The 21152-nt window shown below is 49.6% G+C and overlaps 1 protein-coding gene and 1 long non-coding RNA gene across 2 annotated transcripts in view; both read left to right on the top strand.

Annotated features, from left to right (window-relative positions):
- Window positions 1-1203: 1203 nt before the first annotated feature.
- LOC142818552 (uncharacterized) lies at window positions 1204-11341 on the top strand. Its single transcript, XR_012896063.1, has 3 exons — window positions 1204-1348; window positions 1692-1775; window positions 11301-11341. It is a non-coding gene; the product is annotated as an uncharacterized LOC142818552 (long non-coding RNA).
- A 709-nt stretch (window positions 11342-12050) lies between these two features.
- Window positions 12051-21152, top strand: part of MSLN (mesothelin) — a 31777-nt gene continuing 22675 nt past the window's right edge. Inside the window, exons 1-6 of the mRNA XM_075899814.1 lie at window positions 12051-12066; window positions 12172-12199; window positions 13726-13810; window positions 16159-16320; window positions 17024-17226; window positions 19164-19255. Coding sequence (XP_075755929.1) covers window positions 16237-16320; window positions 17024-17226; window positions 19164-19255 — 379 coding nt within the window. The 5' untranslated portion in view covers window positions 12051-12066; window positions 12172-12199; window positions 13726-13810; window positions 16159-16236. The remainder of the gene's footprint in view (window positions 12067-12171; window positions 12200-13725; window positions 13811-16158; window positions 16321-17023; window positions 17227-19163; window positions 19256-21152) is intronic.

Genomic DNA, 21152 nt, shown 5'->3' with positions numbered 1-21152 from the left:
CAAACATGTTCCCTGGATGCGGCAGAGTTTTTTCAGGATGCCTCCGGTAGCCCAAAAAAATCCTGCAGTCTAGCCATACCCCCAGACCACTCACAGCAAGAGCTAAGAACAACAGCAATCTACAGCCTAAGCTGAGTGCCAATTGGCTTTATAACTCAAGCAAGTCCAGCAGTCCCAAGTTCAAATCCACCTGGTGGCAGTTACACAAGGAGAGCAAGCGAGAATGTTGAGATTTTGATCAGCATCCCCTCTTCCATGCCAGATGTTGTCAGAAATCCATAGCTTATATGACACAGTGCTGCCATGTCTCTCTTTGGTGGGCGGAGGGAAATTCTGGGCGTCTTCCTCCCTCCAAAATGATGCGAGAGAACAAGGCTGGAGAGCAACTCTTTGGGATTTCCCTGCCATGGCCTGGAAGACGGACCCAGCGGTCGTGGAGGGCTACACTCTGACCTCAGCAGGGCCCTCCACATTGGTTTCAAAGCTTCAATACGTTGGCTTCAGCAGAGCTTGAAGACGAATTTCTATGTCAGAAAAACCTACATTCAGACGGCTGCGGTCAAAGCGCTGCTCTGCTCTCCCTTTCTTCACCCAGATGATAGGTTGGCGCCACTGGGGGTGTGTCCACACTAGGAAACTATTTAAAGTAACTAAAATCAATGTAATAACTCCAGAAATAACAAACTCAAAATAGCGTGTTCTCACTACGGCGAAGCCTCGTAATGAGTCCGAGGCAGGCTCCGTCAATGTGGACGCACTACCTTGACTTAGCGCCCCAGGAAGCACCGGGGAGTAATTAGTTTGAATGCCTCTGGGGAGTCGTTATTTCGAAACAGTGGCACCAGAGCATCCACCCTAATGCTATTTCGAAATAACGATTTCGGAATTAGCGTTCTTCCCTGAGGAAAGCAGGAGGACAGATTTCAAAATAACCAGTCCATTATTTCGAAATAGCGGTCTTGGTTGTGTGGACGCTCCCCTTATACACTCGATCTAAGGGGAGTTGTTTCGAAATAACTCCCTAGAATAGAGCAGGACTGAGAGATCTATGGATGGGATAGAAAAATGATGCCCTTCTTTTAATTTAACCCTGCCTGTTCCATGCGGCCCTCCGCTTGACCTTTGCCTTTCCTGGCTGTACCCTGGGAGATTGACAAGTTCTGGTTTTGCTACTGACATCCCCAGCGATTATAGGTGTGGTGGACACTCACCCTCCATCCTGTCACTTCAAATGAAGTTTGTACGCACTGAGAGCCACACCCTGATCCGTGCAGTGAAAAGCAGCCCTCGTCTACTGTGCCGTTTCCAACCACACACACAATGAGGAGAGGCAACTGAGAACTCAGAGGTATGTGCCGCTCTGGGTAGGACTCCCTGCCTTTGTTTTCCATGGAACCTGTTGTTTTCTTTGACGAGGGGCAGGCTGTTTGCTATAGGAAATGCATGACAGCCAAAATGATTCTAATGCTCAAATCGCTGCACATACGCTAGCACTAAAATCAGGCAGCAGGTTCCTTAACGCAGGTCAGGCCAATTTCAGCTGGTGTCCGTATCTTTGAAAAGGCACATCATTTGAACGGGTGTCTGCGTTATTTCCTAACCTCCTGCAGATACGTTTGGCATATTTTGATATTGCAATTAAATATGATGCCCCTAAAATACATTTGATTTCTCTTTGCGGCTGTGCACAGACTCGACAGTGCAGACGGATCCCAAGAGAGCTGTCACAGCAATGGCACCTGGACACGGAGGGCTGGGTTTGCTTCTTCTGATTGGTGAGTAATATTATTTGGGTGCACAACCACCCTCTATGATATCCTTCCAAACGGCTCTTATTGAAGCAAATCTCTTCTGAAATAGTATTTTCTCCCTGGAAAACACTATGGTAAAAGATCACTTCCAAATTCTTTTGATTGTTGCTATAAAAAATTAGTAAATCGCCAGCCTTTTGTTGCTATTATTTATTGTAACAGACAATCAAAATATGTTAGGCTCTTTAGTAAACAAATAGAAAGGATATGGTCATAGATTCTTGTGTGTCTTATTTTTAAAGAGTCATTGCTATATGCATATCTGTCTCTCTCTTTCACTCGCTGACACTTGTTTCGGTGGCAAGGAACGTCCTGAAAAGCATTCACTGAAGAAACAATTCGTCCAATAGGGTACAACTACACAGCAGCGTTATTTCAGAATAACATCTGTTATTCTGAAATTACTATGCAAGCGTCTACACAGCTAGCCTGTTATTATGAAATGATTTCAAAATAATGAGCATCTTATTTTGGCATTTGTGAATCTCGTTCCACAAGGAATAACGCCTCTTCCGAAATAGCTATTTCGGAATAGCAGTAGTGTGGATGCTTCATTGCTGCTATTTCGAAATAGCGCCTCCTCCAGGCCATTCAAAGTAATTACTCCCCAGGGCTTCCTGGGGCTCTAAATCAAGGTAGAACGTCCACATTTGGGGAGCCTGACTTGGACTAATGTCCAGGATTCCCTGTAGTGTAAATGCACTATTTCAAAATAAGCTATTTTGGAGTATTTCTTTTGGAATAGCTTATTCCAAAATAAATCTGCCGTGTAAATGTAGCCTATCTGATGCTTTTTGTATTCCTCTACTCCCAATTTTTTTGCTACTTAAAGGATGTTTGCCCTATTGGCTTCTTTAAAATTCATCTGCACTTTTCCCTTAATTTCACACCTGAAGTTATGATCATGTTTGTGTTATCACAGTCGTCACTGGAGGTTTTTAGGAACAGGTTGGTTAAACACCTGTCGAGGGGGTTCTAGGTTTCCGTAGTCCTACTTAATGACTTCTTGAGTGCCTTTCCTGCCCGACATCTCGATGATGCTAGGATTTATTTTTTTTTATAACTCCATCAGCACCAGAGATAATGTCAGGCGGGATATTTAGATCTGGAGTTTGATTGAGACACAAACTTTCTAAAAGTTTGGTGAGGTTCGACCGTGATGTCTCTGCCATAGGTCTGTCTCTATAGTAATATGGTTCACATCACAACCAATGATAAAGCCAGCTAAGAATATTCACAGAGTCCTTGGATGCGTTAGTACTAGAGAGATGTAAACAGTGTAGTGGAAACAGCAACTGGATTCTGTGTACCAGCCGCACCATGGGAGATGAATTGAGTATTACCTGTATTTGGGTTTCTTGGGAAGCTGAGGTCTTCATTACAGTCTGGGAAACTTTTGTGCTCAGAGTCCATGACAAATAAAAACCATGAGCCTAGAAGAAGAACATGAGTAGCACCACCCTATTGACGTCAATGAGATTCCTCAAGTGCTCAAAAACAATGAGTAGTCCTGTGGCACTTTAGAGACTAAATACACACACACACACACACACACACACACACACACACTTCAGAGGGGGGCCGAGTTAGTCTGTAACTAGAACACACACACACACACACACACACACACACACACACTTCAGAGGGGGGCCGAGTTAGTCTGTAACTAGAAAAACTTAAAAAACAACCAATAGGCTAGTAGCACCATAAAGATTAACAAAACAGGTAGATGGTGTCATGAGCTTTTGTGGGCACAGCCCACTTCTTCAGATGACTGGAGTATTAAAAGTCCAGATCCAAGAATAAATAAGGGAAGTGGGGGGAGGAGGGGAAAAAAGGAGAAAAAAGACACGTTTTCGTGGGCAAAACCCACTTCTTCAGAGGAGCTTGAGCCAAGAAAAAAGCCCCGGGGGACTCAGAATGATAACAGAAAATGAAGGGGGGGATGGGGAAGTACCTGTCAATTGTAATGCCGGTGCTAATGAGGCTGATTGAGTAGGCTGGGAGTGTCCCCTGCTTAGCTTTTGATGTCAGTGAGGTGTGGAACATACTGAAAGCTCATTTCATAATGGGTCATCCCAGTCAAGTTAAAGTTAAAGTTAAGCATCTGCTTATGAGATTTCTAAGATCAAGGCAGGGGCTCAGATACACGCCCTTTGCATACCTGAGCCCAAAGGCAGCACTGAAGAAAGGGTTGTAATGTTTATGTCCCCATCTCTATTTCCAACTACTTCGGAGCAGGCATTAGTGCTTCAAAGCCATCCTCTGGCAAAGAAACACTCACGTATTTGCTGTTGCATACAAATCTTCAGAGCTTTCTCTCGTAGGAAATGTGTACCTAGGGGAAAGTTCCCCCTTTTGGCTATGGGACATGATACCTCAACGATAGCACTTCATGTAATCATCCAAAAGGTGTGGCACTTGATGACATGAATGAGAACAGCCATTGTAAGTTAGAATACTTGCCGCCCAGGCGAGTACAGTAATTAGGGACCCTTCGTTAACCTCAGTGAACTCTGGGCCTGGTCATAGAGGAAGACCAGACCTATCTGGTCATCTAGTAACCCTCACTCCTTTCACCCCATCCATCCCAACGATTTCGTTCCCCAGGGCACAATCTTCATTGGCCAATCTCCAAAGCCCTCCCCCGTCTGGCTGTAAAAGCCTCAAGCGACGGGCAAACAGGAAACCAGCAACAGGAAATTGCTTCTCACCAAGTAGCTTAAATTTCCCTTTGCTTGGTTTCACCTTGTAACTGCTAGATTTGTCCCCTCTGGCTACCCTGAACAATTCCTCTCCTTCATTCTTCAGGCTGTAAGAAGGCAGGTCGCCACCGCGGGGATGAAGAAATTATTTCCGAGGACATTGATACTGTGTGAGACTAGGGCGCATCAGGAAGTCTTTTCTGGCCTTCCTCCTAGGGAGGAAAATGCCTGGAGGGCCAGTTCTTCCCCAGTCTTCCCGTGTGGCCTTGGTCATGCCACTTAATCCTGTCTGACCACAGTTCCCCGCAGTGGGTGTGGTGGGAGTGATTTTGAATAATGCAGGAGCCATGCTGGGCCGGGAAAAGGGAAGAATAATTCAGCACTGAAGACAAGGTTGTGGACCAGATGGTCGGCCGATCTGCTCGTGTGTAGCAGGAGGCAGGGTCCAGGACTAGATAGCGTGTCCTCGAGCATCTCAGTTACTCAGAGTTACTCAGCGTGTAGTCAACCTGTGGAACTCCTTGCCACAGGAGGCTGTGAAGGCTAGGACTATAATAGAGTTTAAAGAGAAGCTAGATAATTTCATGGAGGTTAGGTCCATAAAAGGCTATTAGCCAGGGGATAAAATGGTGTCCTTGGCCTCTGTTTGTCAGAGGCTGGAGAGAGATGGCAGGAGACAAATTGCTTGATCGTTGTCTTTGGTCCACCCTCTCTGGGGCACCTGGTGCTGGCCACTGTCGGTAGACAGGATACTAGGCTAGAAGGACCTTTGGTCTGACCCAGTACGGCCGTTATTATGTTCAGAGGGGACAGTGAGGCAGGGCTCCCTGGTGCACTGCTCTGGCAAAAAGGTGCCGGCCGGCTGGAGCGCTCCACCGCAGCAGGAGGCAGATGAGAGACTCCCAAGCAGGCTCCTGGAGTTCTCCCGCAGGCTGGCCTGCTCCTGGGAGGGAGTCGCCCACATCCCAGCCTGTGCTGCTGCTCCTCTCTCCCCGCCCTGGCTGGACCTGCCGGGCAGCGCAGGAACACGAGCTGCGTGGGCCAGAGACCCAGCCACAGCAGGTCACCTGGCTGCAGGTGGGACAGGCCCAGGTTTGCCCCGAGCCCCTGTACCGGTCCAGGACTGTCCCAACCTCCCCTCCCCCAAAGGGGTGCCATTTAGAGAGGGCAGGAGGGGCTGAACCCCCCTTCCCCCATTTCCCTTCCCCGAGATTTGTACCCAGATGCTGCTTGTTCTCCTTCCTGTCACTATCAGGGAGGGAGAGGAAGGCCCCCCACAAACCCTCTGCTCTGAGCACTTCCTCACACACCCCAGCCTTGACTCCTGCACTCCCCCATGCACCCGGCCCCCTGTCCTGAGCCCCCCATCCCCTGTCCTGTGCCCCCCATATCTCAATCCCATGCCCTAAGCTGCTCTTCGCCCCCCAGTCCTGATTCCTGCACCTCCCCCACACCCTTAGCTCCTTATCCTGAGCCTCCCCATCCCTTTGCCCTGACTCCTGCACCCTCCGCACCCCAACTCCCTGCCCTGACGCCCCCCCCACTCCACCCCACACTTACATTTCTTACAGGTACTGTCATATCCCCTTCCCCCCACACACAACCTCCTGCCCTGAGCCCCTCCCCCTCCCTCGGGAGGGTTGCAATATGGTGCTTGTGAGAAACGGAAGCAGCTTTCACCCCTGCAGTTCCTCTGTGGGCTGGTCCTGCACCCCTCGAACTCCCTGGCAAGTCTCCCCCGGACTCCAGTGGACTGTGGCTCAGGCCCACAGGTTGGAGTCTGTCTGGCTGCAGGGCATTGGTTAACATGGCTCTTCCTGCTTAGTGTCCTGGCAGTCTCCCGGCTCTGGCTTCTGCCTGGCGTGAAGCGACTGGTCCGACGGGGGTCCTAGTAACATGCGCCGGGAAGGAGAGGGGAAGGCGGGTGGGGAGGGGGGAGAAGAGCCGTGTTCCTTTCAAGAGCCAGCGAACCACAACACAGGCTAACAGACAGGTGCCAAAGATGCGGGAGGCGGATTAGCTCTCTCCCCGGGAACCACCCTCGGGCATCAAACAGGTCAAGCCAGAAGCAGGAGCCTCCTTTTGGCTGGGTGGCGGAGTGTAGAGCGGGACTCCCCCGTGGCGTGTTGTGACTGCTTTGCAGGACAGGGTCATAATTCAAAATCATCTGGACAAACTAGAGAAATGGGCTGAGAAACAGGATGAAGTTTAATAAGGACAAATGCAAAGTGCTCCACTTAGGAAAGAACAATTTGTCTCACACACTGAATGGGAAGCGACTGTCTAGGAAGGAGAACGGCAGAAAGGGATTGAGGGGTTATAGTGGACCACAAGCTGAATATGAGTCAGCAGTGTGATGCTGTTGCAAAAAAGCAAACATGATTCTGGGCTGCATTAACAGGTGTGTTGTGAGCAAGACACAAGAGGTCATTCTTCCGCTCTACTCGGCGCTGGTTAGGCCTCAATTCGGCTACGTCTACACTGGCGTGATTTTCCGAAAATGCTTTTAACGGAAAAGTTTTCTGTTAAAAGCATTTTCAGAAAAGCACGTCTAGATTGGCAGGATGCTTTTCCGCAAAAGCACTTTTTGCGGAAAAGCGTCCGTGGCCAATCTAGACGCGCTTTTCCGCAAAAAAGCCCCGATCGCCTTTTTCACGATCGGGGCTTTTTTGCGGAAAACAGTACTATGCTGTCTACACTGGCCCTTCTGCGCAAAAGTCTTTCGGAAAAAGACTTTTGCCCGAATGGGAGCAGCATAGTTTTTCCGGAAAAGCACTGCTGATTTTACATGAGATCGTCAGTGCTTTTCCGGAAATTCAAGTGGCCAGTGTAGACAGCTGGCAAGTTTTTCCAGAAAAGCGGCTGATTTTCCGGAAAAACTTGTCAGTCTAGACACAGCCTTGGAGTATTGTGTCCAGTTCTGGGCACTGCATTTCAAGAAAGATGTGGAGAAATTGGAGTGGCTCCAGAGAAGAGCAGCAAGAATGATGAAAGGTCTAGAGAACATGACCTATGAAGGAAGGCTGAAAGAACTGGGCTTGTTTAGTATGGAAAAGAGAAGATTGAGGGGGGACATGATAGCCGTTTTCAGGTAATCTAAAAGGGTGTCATAAGGAGGAGGGAGAAAACTTGTTCATCTTGGCCTCTGGGGATAGAACAAGAAGCAATGGGCTTAAACTGCAGCAAGGGAGGTTTAGGTTGGACATTAGGAAAAAGTTCCTAACTGTCAGGGTGGTCGAACACTGGAATAAATTGCCCAGAGAGGTTGTGGAATCCTCATCTCTGGAGATATTTCAGAGCAGGTTAGATAAATGTCTATCAGGGATGGTCGACTCTAGACAGTACTGGGTCCTGCCATGAGGGCAGGGGACTGGACTTGATGACCTCTCGAGGTCCCTTCCAGTTCTAGTGATCTATGATTCTATGATCCATCCAGTCCTTTCCAAAGGACTCCAATGAGCAGGCCTGCTTCCCGGCCCTCCTTCTGAGATGGGCCAGGTTATACGGTGAAAGCCTCCGCCTGCTCCTTGCTCTGCTGCTGAGGTCAGGAAGGCTGACTCGGGGAGCAGCCTTGGTGGAACGAGTCCCAGAACACGGCGTGCCTGTCAAGTACCAGCGGCCGGGTTAGGAAAACAAACCCACAAAACCGCCGCCTGGGAATGAATCAGCACTGTTGAGTGGTGCCTCTCCCCACGGAGCGGCGGGGGCTGATAACCATCGCCCTAGCCCGCCCGTCTCCGCGCCTTTCTATTGTTCATCACCCTCGCTCGCTCCAACTTGCCTGCCATGGGACTCGAAGCCCTTGAGGGCAGGTCATGCCTTCTCCTCTGTAGTCATACGTGTAGCAGCCCTGATCCTAACAGGGCCATGTGGCACACACCCCATTGAAGGTACCAGTTACACTGTGAACTTGAGGGGTCCCTGGATCCTCATTTGGCTTCCCCCATCTGTGCAGTCTGGCAAGGGGATTATGCAACTCAAGAGAGAGATCTTGGTGCCATTGCAGATAGTTCTCTGAAAACATCCATTCAGGCTACACGGCAGCCATTTTTATGAAAAAACTCACTGGCTGTGTCTAGACTGGCAAGTTTTTCTGCTTTTGCGGAAAAGCTTGCCAGCTGTCTACACTGGCCGCTTGAATTTCCGCAAGAACACTGACGATCTCATGTAAGAAATCAGGGCTTCTTGCAGAAATGCTATGCTGCTCCCGTTCAGGCAAAAGTCCTTTTGCGCAAAAGGGCCAGTGTCGACAGCTCAGCTTTGTTTTGTGCAAAAAAGCCCCGATGGCGAAAATGGCGAGTGGGGCTTTTTTGCGCAAAAGCGCGTCTAGATTGGCACGGACGCTTTTCCGCAAAAAGTGCTTTTGCAGAAAAGCGTCCGTGCCAATCTAGACACTCTTTTCTGCAAATGCTTTTAACGGAAAACTTTTCGTTAAAAGCATTTGCGGAAAATCATGCCAGTCTAGACGTAGCCACAGAGTGTCCACACCTCAAGCGTGTTTTTGCGCAAGTAAAACGAAAGAACAGAGGGATTTTTTCTGGTGTAGGAATTCCTCCTTCTGTGAAGAATAACTCCTTTTTGCACAAGAGTTCTTGCGGACGGGCAACAGGGTTTTTTGCACAAAAACAGGAAAGAGGAAAAAGCACAGGTGCCCTGGTGGCTATTCTGTGGATAGCTATCAGCACTTCCTTTCGAGAGAGCATCCATGCAGTGTGGACGCTCTCTTGTGCAAATGTGCATCACTTTTGATGCGCTCTGGCAGTGTGGACACACTCTTGCGCAAGAAGTTTTTGCAGAAGATCTCTTCCGCAAAAAGCCTGTAGACATAGCCTCAGTGTGCAGCAGCAGTCAGAAAAGCAAACAGAATGTTAGGAATCATTAAAAAAGGGATACATAATAAGACAGGGAATATTTATTGCCTCTGTATAGATCCATGGGACGCCCACATCTTGAATACTGCATACAGAAGTGGACACCTCATCTAAAAAAAGATACCTTAGCATTGGAAAAAGATCAGAAAAGGGCAACAAAAATGATGAAGGGTTTGGAACAGGTGCCATAGGAAGAGAGATTAAAAAGACTGGGATTTTCCAGCTTAGAAAAGGAGAAATACAACAGAGGTCTATAAAATCATGACGGGTGTGGAGAAAGTGAATAAGGAAAAGAGATTTACTTGTTCCCATAACGTAAGAACTAGGGGTCACCAGATGACATGAATAGGTAGCAGGTTTAAAAACAAACAAAAGGAAGTATTTCTTTACACAATGCATAGTCAACCTGTGGAACTCCTTGCCAGAGGATGTTGGGAAGACCAGGACGTAACAGGGTTCAAAAAAGAGCTGGATACATTCATGGAGGAAGCAAGGGAAACACAGATGCCTTCAGAGTGTAGTGAGTAAGACTGGCAACAAGAAGCAAACTAATGTGACCTTGCTCAGACCCATCATGTGCCTGCCTTGCCAGGCTGTTTTCTTTAAAGCAGCTCCCCAGAAAGCTGTCTGCACATCCGTAGCAATGTCTCTCTGGGGGTTCCTGCAGCACATCTGCCTAGAATCCCTTTGACCTCCAGTTTTGCCCTTTGGCTGCTGGTGTTTGTCAGGGTCCCCTCTCGGAGAACTCCTGGGCTGGCTCCCAGCTTCCTCCGAACTCTGTCGAAGGGTCTTATCCCGCTTCCTTTTCCTCGCCGACTCCTCACCTGCATTTTTGTTGCTGGCCCTTGCGAGGTTAGCCTACGTCGGCCAGACAACATGCAGCTGCCCACTCTCTACATCTTCCAAGCCATCGCTGCTCCTGGAACGAACTGGCATCTTTGCTGGCAGAAGCCCAGGACTGGGTGGCCCACGGAGACCAAACTTCCCCTGCGGCCCCCACGGAGGATTTCCTCCAAGTGCATTAGGAGGAGCATTGCCAGCCGAGCTAGGGCAGTGATTCTTCCCCTTCATTCGGCACTAGGGAGGCCACACCTGGAGTACTGAGTCCAGGATTACAGAAAGGCTGTGGACAGCCTCCAGGCCCCTGCCCGAAACAGGACCAACCCCAACTCAATCAACTCAGCCAGGGCTTTGTCAAGCTGGGACTTAAACACCTCTAGAGATGGAGATTCCTCCCTCTCCCTAGGGAACCCATCCCAGTGACCCCCCCCCCCACCCTCCTAGGGAAATAGCTTTTCCTAATATCCAACCTAGACCTCCCCTATTGTAACTTGCCTAGTGTGGGGATGGAAGGACATCCCTAGAGGGCTTTACGTCCCAGCTTGACAAAGCCCTGGCTGGGATGATTGAGTTGGGTTGGTCCTGCTTTGGCAGGGGGCTGGACTCGATGACTCCTGAGGTCTCTTCCAGCCCCGGGATTCTGTGATTCCATGATTCAGGCAGGAAGCCATGTAGGGAAATGTCCCTGCTTGCTCTCTGGGCTTTGCCTAGTGTGGGGATGGAGGGACATTGGTTTCCATCCCAGCCAATCTGCTGCTGTTTATCCTCCCACCCCCCAAATCAATAGCAGCTTTGGACAGCAGCTAGAGAACTACAACATGCCTGCACATGACACGTGACCAGGTACACACACACCCCGTGTTCAGCTACACAGCCCATGTTCAGAAGGGAGACAAGGGCTGCAGAGACAGAAAAAGGAGGAGCATAAGGCCACGGCAGAAAGAAGGCAATGAATGGACGGTGTAATGCCGCTGGCTGAGCCGCCTTTGCAGGGTGGATGGGGGTAAGCCACCCTGCAAAGCTAGTTGCGACGGTCTCTGAGCTGGATTCTGACATGGCTTGTTGTCTTTCAGGTGGGCTGATGGCAGCGGTGGGTTCCGTTGCAACGTACCCAGTAAGCAGATCTTTCCGTACTCTAAAGAAATCGCCTCTTGGCTCACTTGCCAAGCCCGCGTGAATTGGAGTCTGGCCGCTTCCACGCCTGATCCCCATAGATCAATGCGAGTTAGAAACCCAGGGGTCCAATTCCGTCCCATGACTACGGGGGGAGCGCCCATATTCCTCTCTCCTCCCTGTTTTGTACGTCGTCAACGTACTGCCCTTCCCCTGCCGCGTCTGATCGGGGTCCTGAGTTCGTTGGGAAATCAGACGCAGGGCGAGCGTGGCAGGCTGGCAGCCCACAGCTCTGCAAGGGAATGAGCAAACGTGCCCAGCCGCGGGTGTTTGTTACTTGCACTTCTGCACAGCTTTGACCCTTTCCCATTCACTGCTCCTGCTGCCCCACGGGGAACAGTCTGTCCTGTTTCGGACTGAACAGAGAACTCACTAGAGCTGGCTTGGAGCAAGCGCCCCTACACTTGGAGGGGCTAGCTGAGCCCAAAACTAACCGGAGTGTTGCCAGTGGTGCTCTAGTGAGAACGGGCCAAATGAAAACTCTGCATCTGGACTCCGGAGGGGTTTGGAATCCTGGATGCAAATCCGAATGTTGGGTGGCTGGTGCCCAGGGCCGTATGAAGCATCTTGAGATGGTTGAAACTGGATCCCGAAATAACGGTCTCTCTCTCTCTCTCTCTCTCTCTCTCTCTCTCCCCGCTCAGTGCACCAGCGGCCCCGTCGACGGTAAGTTTCTCACCGTAGAAATGCCCATTAATGGGTTGTTGGTTTTTTTCAAATAAGTCCTTTGCCTACTTTTCCTCCATGATCTCCTTTTTCTCTTTTGAGCAGAAGCTGCCGTGTGTGCCCCAGTGCAAAGGTACGTGAGCCAATTCCTTCGGCATGACACATGTTGGTAAAGGGACATTGCTTTGGATGGCCAGATAATGATACTCGCCCCATTTCTGCAGCACCTTTGCTCGTGGAGGTTGTATTTCCTAGGGCCTCTCCCAGCGTGCAAGGAGGGGAGGTTTACAGAGCAGCCAAGTGGAAGTAATTTGAGAGATTAGGCATAGTCAGGACGAGCCCGAGAAGAAGGGCTTCTCAGAAAGCCAGGACTCTTAGAATCGTAGAGCACTAGGACTGGAAGGGACCTTGAGAGGTCATCGAGTCCAGTCCCCTGCCTTCGTGGCAGGTCCCAGCACCATCTAGATCAGGGCTACTCAACTTTGGAAGCCCCAGGGGCCACAATGATACTCACAGCACATGCCGAGGGCCGCAACTTCAGTATGGTTGCATAGACATGCAAATATATATGCAAATATAGGCAACAGCTTCTTTCACACTGATGGGCATGAATACAAAGCATGTCCCACAATGCCCCGGTGCTCCCGGCACCTCCTCCCTGTGGGCTAGAAACACTGACTCCCTGTACCCGTCTGTTCCAGCCAGCCCGTCCGCTTGCGTCTTTCAATGCTCACCCCGCCTGAGAGATACCTCGCCGTTGTGTTCCCACTGGAGGCCACGTTCCAAGGATCCCACCCGTGGGCTGCGTGTTGAACTCCATATAAACCCAAACCGCACCGTGGGCCACAAACAAACGGGCCGTGGGCCACACGTATTGAGTAGCCCTGGTCTAGACCATCCCTGACAGGTGTCTATACAACCTGTTCTTAAATATCACCAGTGATGGAGATTCCACAACCTCCCTAGGCAACTTATTCCAGTGTTTCACCACTGGACAGGTAGGAAGTTTTTCCTAATGTCCAAACTAAACCTCCCTGGCTGCAATTTAAGCCCATGTTCTGCTGTGAAATAGTTACCACTGAAAACAGCTGCTGCATTCAGACCTTGTGAAGACCCGAACTCGGCCCGATGGAAATAATTATTAGACACTGTGCCCAGGACTTGAATAGACCCACTCTTTGTCCAGATTTAATTTGTTTTCTGCAAATGTCTCCATTATTTGTCAGCGTCCACAGAGTAGCTTTGGCAAATCGTTCTTGGGCATTCATGTTCACCATTTCGTATCTCGTATTAGATCTCTGTGTTGTGTGATTGGTCACCAAAGTCACACGGTGCGGTTTCTGTTCCCTGATGGGTGGCCTGAAACTTTTTAAAGCGAGGAATAACAAATCACTAACTGCAGTAGTGAATACCTGAATGGATGAAATGTTACGCTTTAAATCTGGAATTCGCTAACGTTTCCCTCAAATTCAGTGGCCATCTGACAGCTCCTGAAACATCCAACCCCTTGGATCATGGGGAGTTGAATGTGGGGTTTTTTTTGCAAAGATATTTGTGGACGTATGTGTGATATATTTTGCTGTTCACCCGGTTCTGCCACTCGGTTGTGAGTCAGGTGAGGCTAACACAAAAATTGAGATAATTCCTTTTGCCCTCCAGCGTCAGCGAAGAGACACTCCTGAAAATCGCCAGGGGCGAAAGTTCTCCCTGCAGTATCGCTTTTGGCCAATATGCATGTGCGGAGGTAAAGCTGCTTCTTCTCTTTCCATGGGCATGTGCTTATTTTCCACTGTAATAAAGCCCGTTAACATCGAAGAAATCCCGTCACCTTTCTCAGCACAGCTGGTTACCCCTGGAGGGACCAACACGTGGGGTGTGTCTACATTCTCAGATTCCCAGTACCTTGCCCGTAAGGTTTCGAGACATGAAAAATGGCCCAACATTCCTTCTGTGTGTGAACTTCTGTGCCCTAGGAGAACCTTAACCAATACACCAATGATTAAAGCACTGTGCTACAGTCAAGAGCCAGCCAGCAAATGAACCCTGCTCTGCTGAAAGGCTGTATAGAACTATCGTAAAATTACATAGTTACCGGTAGATCTTGTGTAAAACCGAGGTTGGAGTCTGAGATTCCATCTGCTTCCAAAATCTTGATCTAGACTGTGAAGGGTGTTCCATGGGCATCCCTCCTTAAGTTAACCAGATCCCAGCTGGCATTTCGACACTGTGTTTGAAGAAAATTGGTGGGCCCTACCGTTGCATGACCACCCATCCCAATTCCTTTAGGCAGCATCTTGATTTTGATGGGGCGATACTATTGTTTTCAATCCTAATTTATAAGGCGGCAGGACAGTGAAGGTTTCAGGAACTAATTAGAGCCCAAGAACTGTCGTTTACAATGTAGGGACGAATGTGTTTGTACCATCAGCCAAATCTCCAGAGAAGGAAAACCTCGCTCACCAGAGCCTGCACTTGAGCAGAAAGAGAACTGAGATCTTAGAATACTTACGCAAAGTAGCTCACGTCTGTATTTCAAGGTTGCTATCTCACTAGCAACTTTTCCCAACCATCTCTAGTGCTGTTTTTTTGTTTCCATGAAAAAAACCGAACAAAACCATTTTTGTTGAAATTTTTCTTCAAAGCATGTTTGGCGTTTTGGTTTTTGGATGGAAATGTGAACAATTTAACTAGAATGGGGACGTTTCCTAGGGAAATTTCCATTTTGACAGGAAAAGGTTTTGTTGTTGTTGTTGAAAAAATGTTTACCTGCTCTAAGCTCTCCCCTGATTTTGCGGGAAGTGAAGGTTGGTGTATCTGGAGTCAGACATAGCCACACCTCTGAATTTAATCCTAAGTCGAGAAAGAATCTAAATAGGTATAACCTGACACTTTCTTTTGACTCCTCACCATGGGCATGTCTACAATGGGAATTATTTTAAAATAACGCCCCTTATTTCGAAATAAGGTGAGCGTACATATAGCAAGCCCATTGTTTCAAAATTATTTTGAAATAATGGGCTTGTTATTTCAAAATAATAACTCCTGCTTGTGATAAGGAATAATACTTATTTTGAAATAGTTATTTCAGAATAGCATTAGTGGAGACACTCAGTTGCTGTTATTTCGAAATAACGACTCCCCAGAGTCATTCAAAGTACATAACGGCTGTAATGGGTCAGACCAATGGTCTATCCAGCCCAGTGTCCTGTCTGCCGACAGTGGCCAATATCAGATGCCCCAGAGGGAGGGAACACAACAAGTAATCCTCACATGATCCCTCTCCTGTCACCCATTTCCAGACAAACAGAGGCTAGGGACACCATTCCTACTCATCCTGGCTAATAGCCATTGATGGACCTAACCTCCATGAATATATCTAGCTCTTTTTTGAACCCTGTTAAAGTCTTAACCTTCACCACATCCTCTGGCAAGGAGTTCCACAGGTTGACCGTGCTGAGTGAAGAAAAACTTCCTTTTGTTTGCTTTAAACCTGCTGCCTATTAATTTTATTTGGTGACCCCTAGTTCTTATATTGTGGAAATTAAGGAAAAGTTACTTACTTTTCACTTTTTCCACACTAGCCAAGATTTTATAGACCTCTATCATATCCCCACTTAGTCTCCTCTTTAAGCTGAAAAGTCCCAGTCTTTTGAATCTCTCTTCATATGGGACCCGTGCCAAACCCCTCATCATTTTTGTTGCTCCCCAGTGCTTCCTGGGGCTCTAAGTCAAGGTAGCGCGTCCACATTCAGGGAGCCTGCCTCAGACTCATTTCGAGGCATCCCTGTAATCTGGACACGCTATTTCAAAATAGTTATTTTGGGTTCCCAAACTGGGGTGTGTGAAGAAATTCCAGGAGGGACATGAGGCGACCCAGCTCCCCGCCCCCCCCCCCCAATCAATCCCACCTCAAGTTTTGCTGCTATTTTTGTTTTTCAGCCCTGGTCAGTTCCTTGCTTAACAAGTTTTGCTGCTATTTTTTTGGGTGGGGGGCATGAGGGTTTCTCAAAAATCAAAAAGGGGGCGTGATGCCGAAAAGTTTGGGAACCACTGGTTTACACTATGTATCATTAATTCCCTTTTCTTTTCCAGAGCGCTTGGCTTCAGGTTTTCAAGGATGATTTCCTTGCGTCCTTGCATTCTTGCCTCAGCTCCGTACCCATCAGTCCTATGGATTACACATATTCCATTTTGTTCTTTTCCAAACTCCAAACCAATCTACTTGCAGCTGCCCTGGAGAGTTTCGGTAACCCGGTAGGTACCATATATCTGATGGCTAGTTCCTCCGAAATGTTCACGCCAGGGGATGCTAGGCAAATGAGACACCCATGAGATTTCACAGTCAGTATAGCAGTTCAGCTACTATATTTCGGTCATTGTATTCCCACTTGGAGGTAAAGGTAAAGAATGGCAAATCTCAACCAACCTGGCCTTCAGAGCATGCCAGAGGTCTCTACCACCGGCAAAAAATAGTTCCAAGCTACATGACCAAAATTACTAGACGATATAAAATATGTTATACAGTAGAGTCCTAATTATCCGACCTAAACGGGACCAACACGTGGTTGGATTACCAAATATGTCAGATGATAGGGACTCTACTGTATGTATCCTGGCCCCATCTCTGCCTGACCCTGGCCCCTTCCCTCCATGCAGCTCCCGGGTGCCCGGCCCTGCTCGCTGCCCCGTCGCTGTCCTGGAGCCACTGATGTCGCTCCTGCTGGCGCCGCTTTGCCCCCGGGAGCTGCGGGGTCAGATAAAGCGGAGTGTCGGATTACCGAAGGACGGATAATCCGGACTCTACTGTACCCGATGTTGTTATTATTTGCATTGCGGTAATGTCCAGCAGTCCCAGACAGTCCCCATTGTAGTGGGAGAAAACCAGCTGGATTTGTGTTTGTTTGGAAGTTGACGTCCATGTGACTTCATACGTTTTCTGCTTGTTCCTTCCCTGCAGGTCTCTCGTGGGCCTCTTTCACAGGAGTGGAACGTGATTTTCTTCAGTGGCATATGGGAGAAACTGCTGCAATTGCCTGAGGCCACCAGCCCCTCTGTGTTAGCCCAATGGCTCCCCAAGAGACTTCAGCCATTTGTGGTCAACCCAAAAGTCTTCACTTGTCTGCGGACCAAAAACACCTCCTGTGAACGATTTCACAAGCTGTGAGTGGGAGCACGGACCTGGGGAGGCTGCCATATTGTGGGAACAGCCAGCCTACCCTCACTCTATCCCGCAAAACATGAACCACAGCCTCACTTGGTGTGACGTTGAAATGCCATTGGAGAATTAAATTCATTCCATTCGCGTGTCCGTCTGAAGAGCCGGCTCAAAGCCTCCTTAATATAGTTGCCATTGTCCTAAACTCTTCCCACAATAGCCAATATCCTGCAACAGTCTGAAGTGTCTCCCTTTGCCCATAATGACACACACTTTAATGTATCCAGGTCTCTACAGGGGAGGGGGTCACTTGATGATTCCCTGCTCTGTTCACGCCCTCTAGGGCTCCTGGCATTGGCCAGTGTCAGCTAGACGGGCCTTTGGTCTGACCCAGTATGGCCGTTCTTAGGTTCTCTCCTTTAAGGCTGACAGGGGTTAAGGATGGGAGGGACAGATGATTGAAATGCCTTGGAAAAAAGAGTACTGTGAATTAGTGTATATAACCCGTGGGTTATACAAGTTTACAAACCCCGCCCTCCCCTCCCCTCCCCCGGAGTATACAAGTTTATTTTTACTCACCTCTGCTGCGCTTTCCGTTTCCCCCACCCGGAGATGCAGTTTATCCTGATATGTGCAATTACCTTAACGTAGCGTATATAACCCGCAGGTTATACACGTCCGCGGGTTATCTACAACTTTTTTTTTTTTTTAAATACACAGTCAGGAAAAACCGCAGGTTATGCACGAGTGTGGGTTATATACGCTAATTGACGGGGGTAATTCTTACCGGGAAGGAATATTACTGCGCCTCTGAATTTTGTTTGGTGTAAGACAGAGATGGTGTGAGCAGGTAACCGCTTGATTTAGAATTGAGCCATGTCTGAAATACAGGGCTCTCTCTTCAGAGCCGCTGTAAGTGAATATTCTCCAGTAGCTCTTAGCTCACACTGTTATACAGCCACCAGTGCCGTCAGCATTTCGGAGGGGAGGGTGATACTGTACTGGATTGAGATCAGGCCTTCTAGACCAGCAGTTTTCAGACTATGGGTCATCACCCAGTATGGGCCGTGGAATGTCGGGTGCTGGGTCTTGGTGCTGGAGGGGGCTCAGGTGACCAGTGAGGGGGGCTAAGGCAGCTCCCTGCCTGGCCTGGCACCGCAGACTGCGCTGCACCCTAGAAGCCACCGGCAACAGGCCCAGCTCCAGGTGGGGGCAGAGAGAGAAAGCACACAGAGCTCTGTGCACTGCCCCTGCCCTGAGCACTAGCTCCACACTCCCATTGGCTGGGAACCGGCCGCTGGCTGCTTCTGGGGCGCAGCCTGGTCTGCGGTGCCAGGAGAGGCAGGAAGCTGCCTTAGACCCTCCTCCTCCCCCCCGCTGCACCTCTGACCGGGAGCAGTTCAAGGTAAATCCCTCCTGCCCCAGCCTGAAAACCGCAGCCCCCTCCTGCACCCAAAGCTCTCACCCTCAGCCCCACCTCAGAGCCCGCACTCCAGTCAAATTACACTGGGTTGCAGCATCAACAATTTTCTTCAACTGTGTCACGAGAAAAAAAAAGTTTGAAAACCGCTGGTCTAGATCCACGCACGAGCCTCTTCACACTGGCGAATGTAGCTCCTCCGCGTACTGCCATTGACAGACACGGTGATGTGACAGACACACACGCGGTGCGTGCAACCTGCAGCCGTCACCGGTGCATTTTCAAAAGGGTGCCGGTGGCATTAGCAGCATGATCGCCACGGGGTTGAATGGGAGTAGTCGTGCAAGCCAGTCCCATCATATGACTTGGAAAACGGACCAACAGGCATTAGCTCAGAACCTCCTCTAGACCCTGCTCAATGAGTAGCGTGACGCCAAGTACCGCCGGCAGGTGACCTGTTTCTGAAAAGGAGGGAGCCCTTCCGGGTCTGCCTGAGTCTGAAATCTCTGCTTTTGCTTCCAGAGTTGCTTCCCTGAATGGCATCTATCCCAACCTCACAGCGGAAGACCAGAAGAATATTTACAAAGGGCTCAAATATTATCTCAAAGGGGACGGTAAGTGACTTCCCTCCACATGATGTGACAGACCCAGGGTGGCTGGCTACTATAGTTTGGTGGAGGGCAGACATGCCGGGAGCTGGGCGAATGGTTTCCAGTTTCCTGACTGCACTGCCAGAGACTGCGGCCCAAGGGTGGCAGAAACCTGAGGTTAGTTAAGAGTTTGCCTGAGGCAGCAGGCTAATCAGCCACCAGCAGCCAATTAAGGCGACTTCAGAAGGTTTTTCCTCAGGTAAAGGAGAGGGAAGGAGAAGAGGGACAGACTGAGAGGAGGAAGTATGTGGCAGAGAGCTGAGGAAGGAAAGATTCGCTCCGGTGCCAGGGAGAAGGTTCTAGGAGTGTTTGTGGAAGTAAAGGCTGTTGAACTGAGGTGAGAGGAAAACCCTGAGCTACAGGGCACGGCCGGAGCCTTGTCCTAATTAGAAAGTGGAACAGTCTTGAAAACAATCAGATATAAGATTAGACACAGGCTCTCTCGTGGCTGAGCTGCCGCAGATTTGCAATGTGCCCATATACTCATGAGAGGGGGCGCGTCACATGATAATGGACCACCAAGAATAGGTTCCTTGCCTGGACGGGGTGATAACACAGGGCTCTCTCATACAATGAGCACAATGATTTACATTCTGGCCAGCCAAACGCCTAGCTGAAGCCAGTCCAGAATTTGGTCCACGAACCATTTTAGTTAACTCAGCTGGGGGAAGGGAGCCAATTAAGATGCAAATGTGTGTCACATATTTGGTCTAGCAGAAGGTGAAGCATACACACAAACTTGAATGCACGCAAAGAGACGGTGGAGCATCTACAAAATGGCAGTGAGACAGCGGTGGTCAAATGTTCCCAAGGCCCTGTCACGGGGTAGACTCACCACCATAGCGCCTCCAGCGGGCAGTCCTGGGAATTAGCTTGTTTGGCTGGCTAGACGCCTCCCTCTAGCTGGTGCCGCCTCGTGTTTCTCTTTGTCCGCAGCATCCTCTTCAAGACACGGCCCTCTGGCAGGGCCCATGCCAGTGTCTGAGCCCCCCTTCTGGGGGTTGATGTTTGCCCTGCTTGCACTCCAGGGTCCTATCCCTCCCAGGGGTACCCTGCTCTCCTCCCAGGGAACACCCAGTTCCCCTGGACCCACCGTGCCTCAGTGACCCATGGCCAGTCTTCATCTAGCCCCTGCCTCAGGGGCAAACTGCCGTCTGACATGGCCACTCATCACTGGCAAAGGGCTGTGGACCTGCTGCCCCGTCTACCACGGCTGCCTGTCTACAGCCTGGGAGCTTGCTTGGCCAGAGCCTCCCCAGCTCTGCCTTCCTTCCCCAGCCCTGCTCTGCCTTCAGAAAGTCTCCTGCTTCCCTGGCAGTCAGGTCCCTCCTGCTCTCTGTCCAGAGCAGCCATCAGTTCTCCCTCTCCCCCCAGGAGCCCTTCTTTATATAGTCCCCAGCTGGGCCCTCATTGGCAGAGCTACCTCAGCTGGGGCTTCGCTCTCAGCCCTCACTCAAGGCCTGGGTTTTGCCCTTAAAGGGCCAGTGCAGGGCAAATGCCCTGTCACAGGCCCTCAAAGAACTAGCCGGATATGCAGATAGGGTTGCCAGATGGTTGAAACAAAAATAGCGAACACCCCCCCCCCAAAAAGGGAAAAAAAATCTGTTGGGGGGGGAGAAGGGGGGGGGAAGAGACCAAAGTTGTTGAGCAACAAAACAAAACAAAAAAAGACTCCAAGGACTTATTAAGCCAAAAAAAAAAAAAAATTAAAATAAAACAGCATATCCCTTTTAAGAGTGAGTACAGGGATAGGAAAATGGGAATGGTTGCGGGGCGGTCCTTAGGTCGGCAGCCATTTTGTGCCGGCAGCCTTGGGGAACCAGGTAAGCATGGGGGCTGGGATCAGGGTGCTGGGAGTGTT

Source organism: Pelodiscus sinensis, chromosome 16 (genome assembly GCF_049634645.1).
Source record: "Pelodiscus sinensis isolate JC-2024 chromosome 16, ASM4963464v1, whole genome shotgun sequence".
Lineage (NCBI taxonomy): Eukaryota > Metazoa > Chordata > Testudines > Trionychidae > Pelodiscus > Pelodiscus sinensis.
Note: the sequence above shows the minus strand (reverse complement) of the source record. Positions and strands in the feature narration are given on the sequence as shown.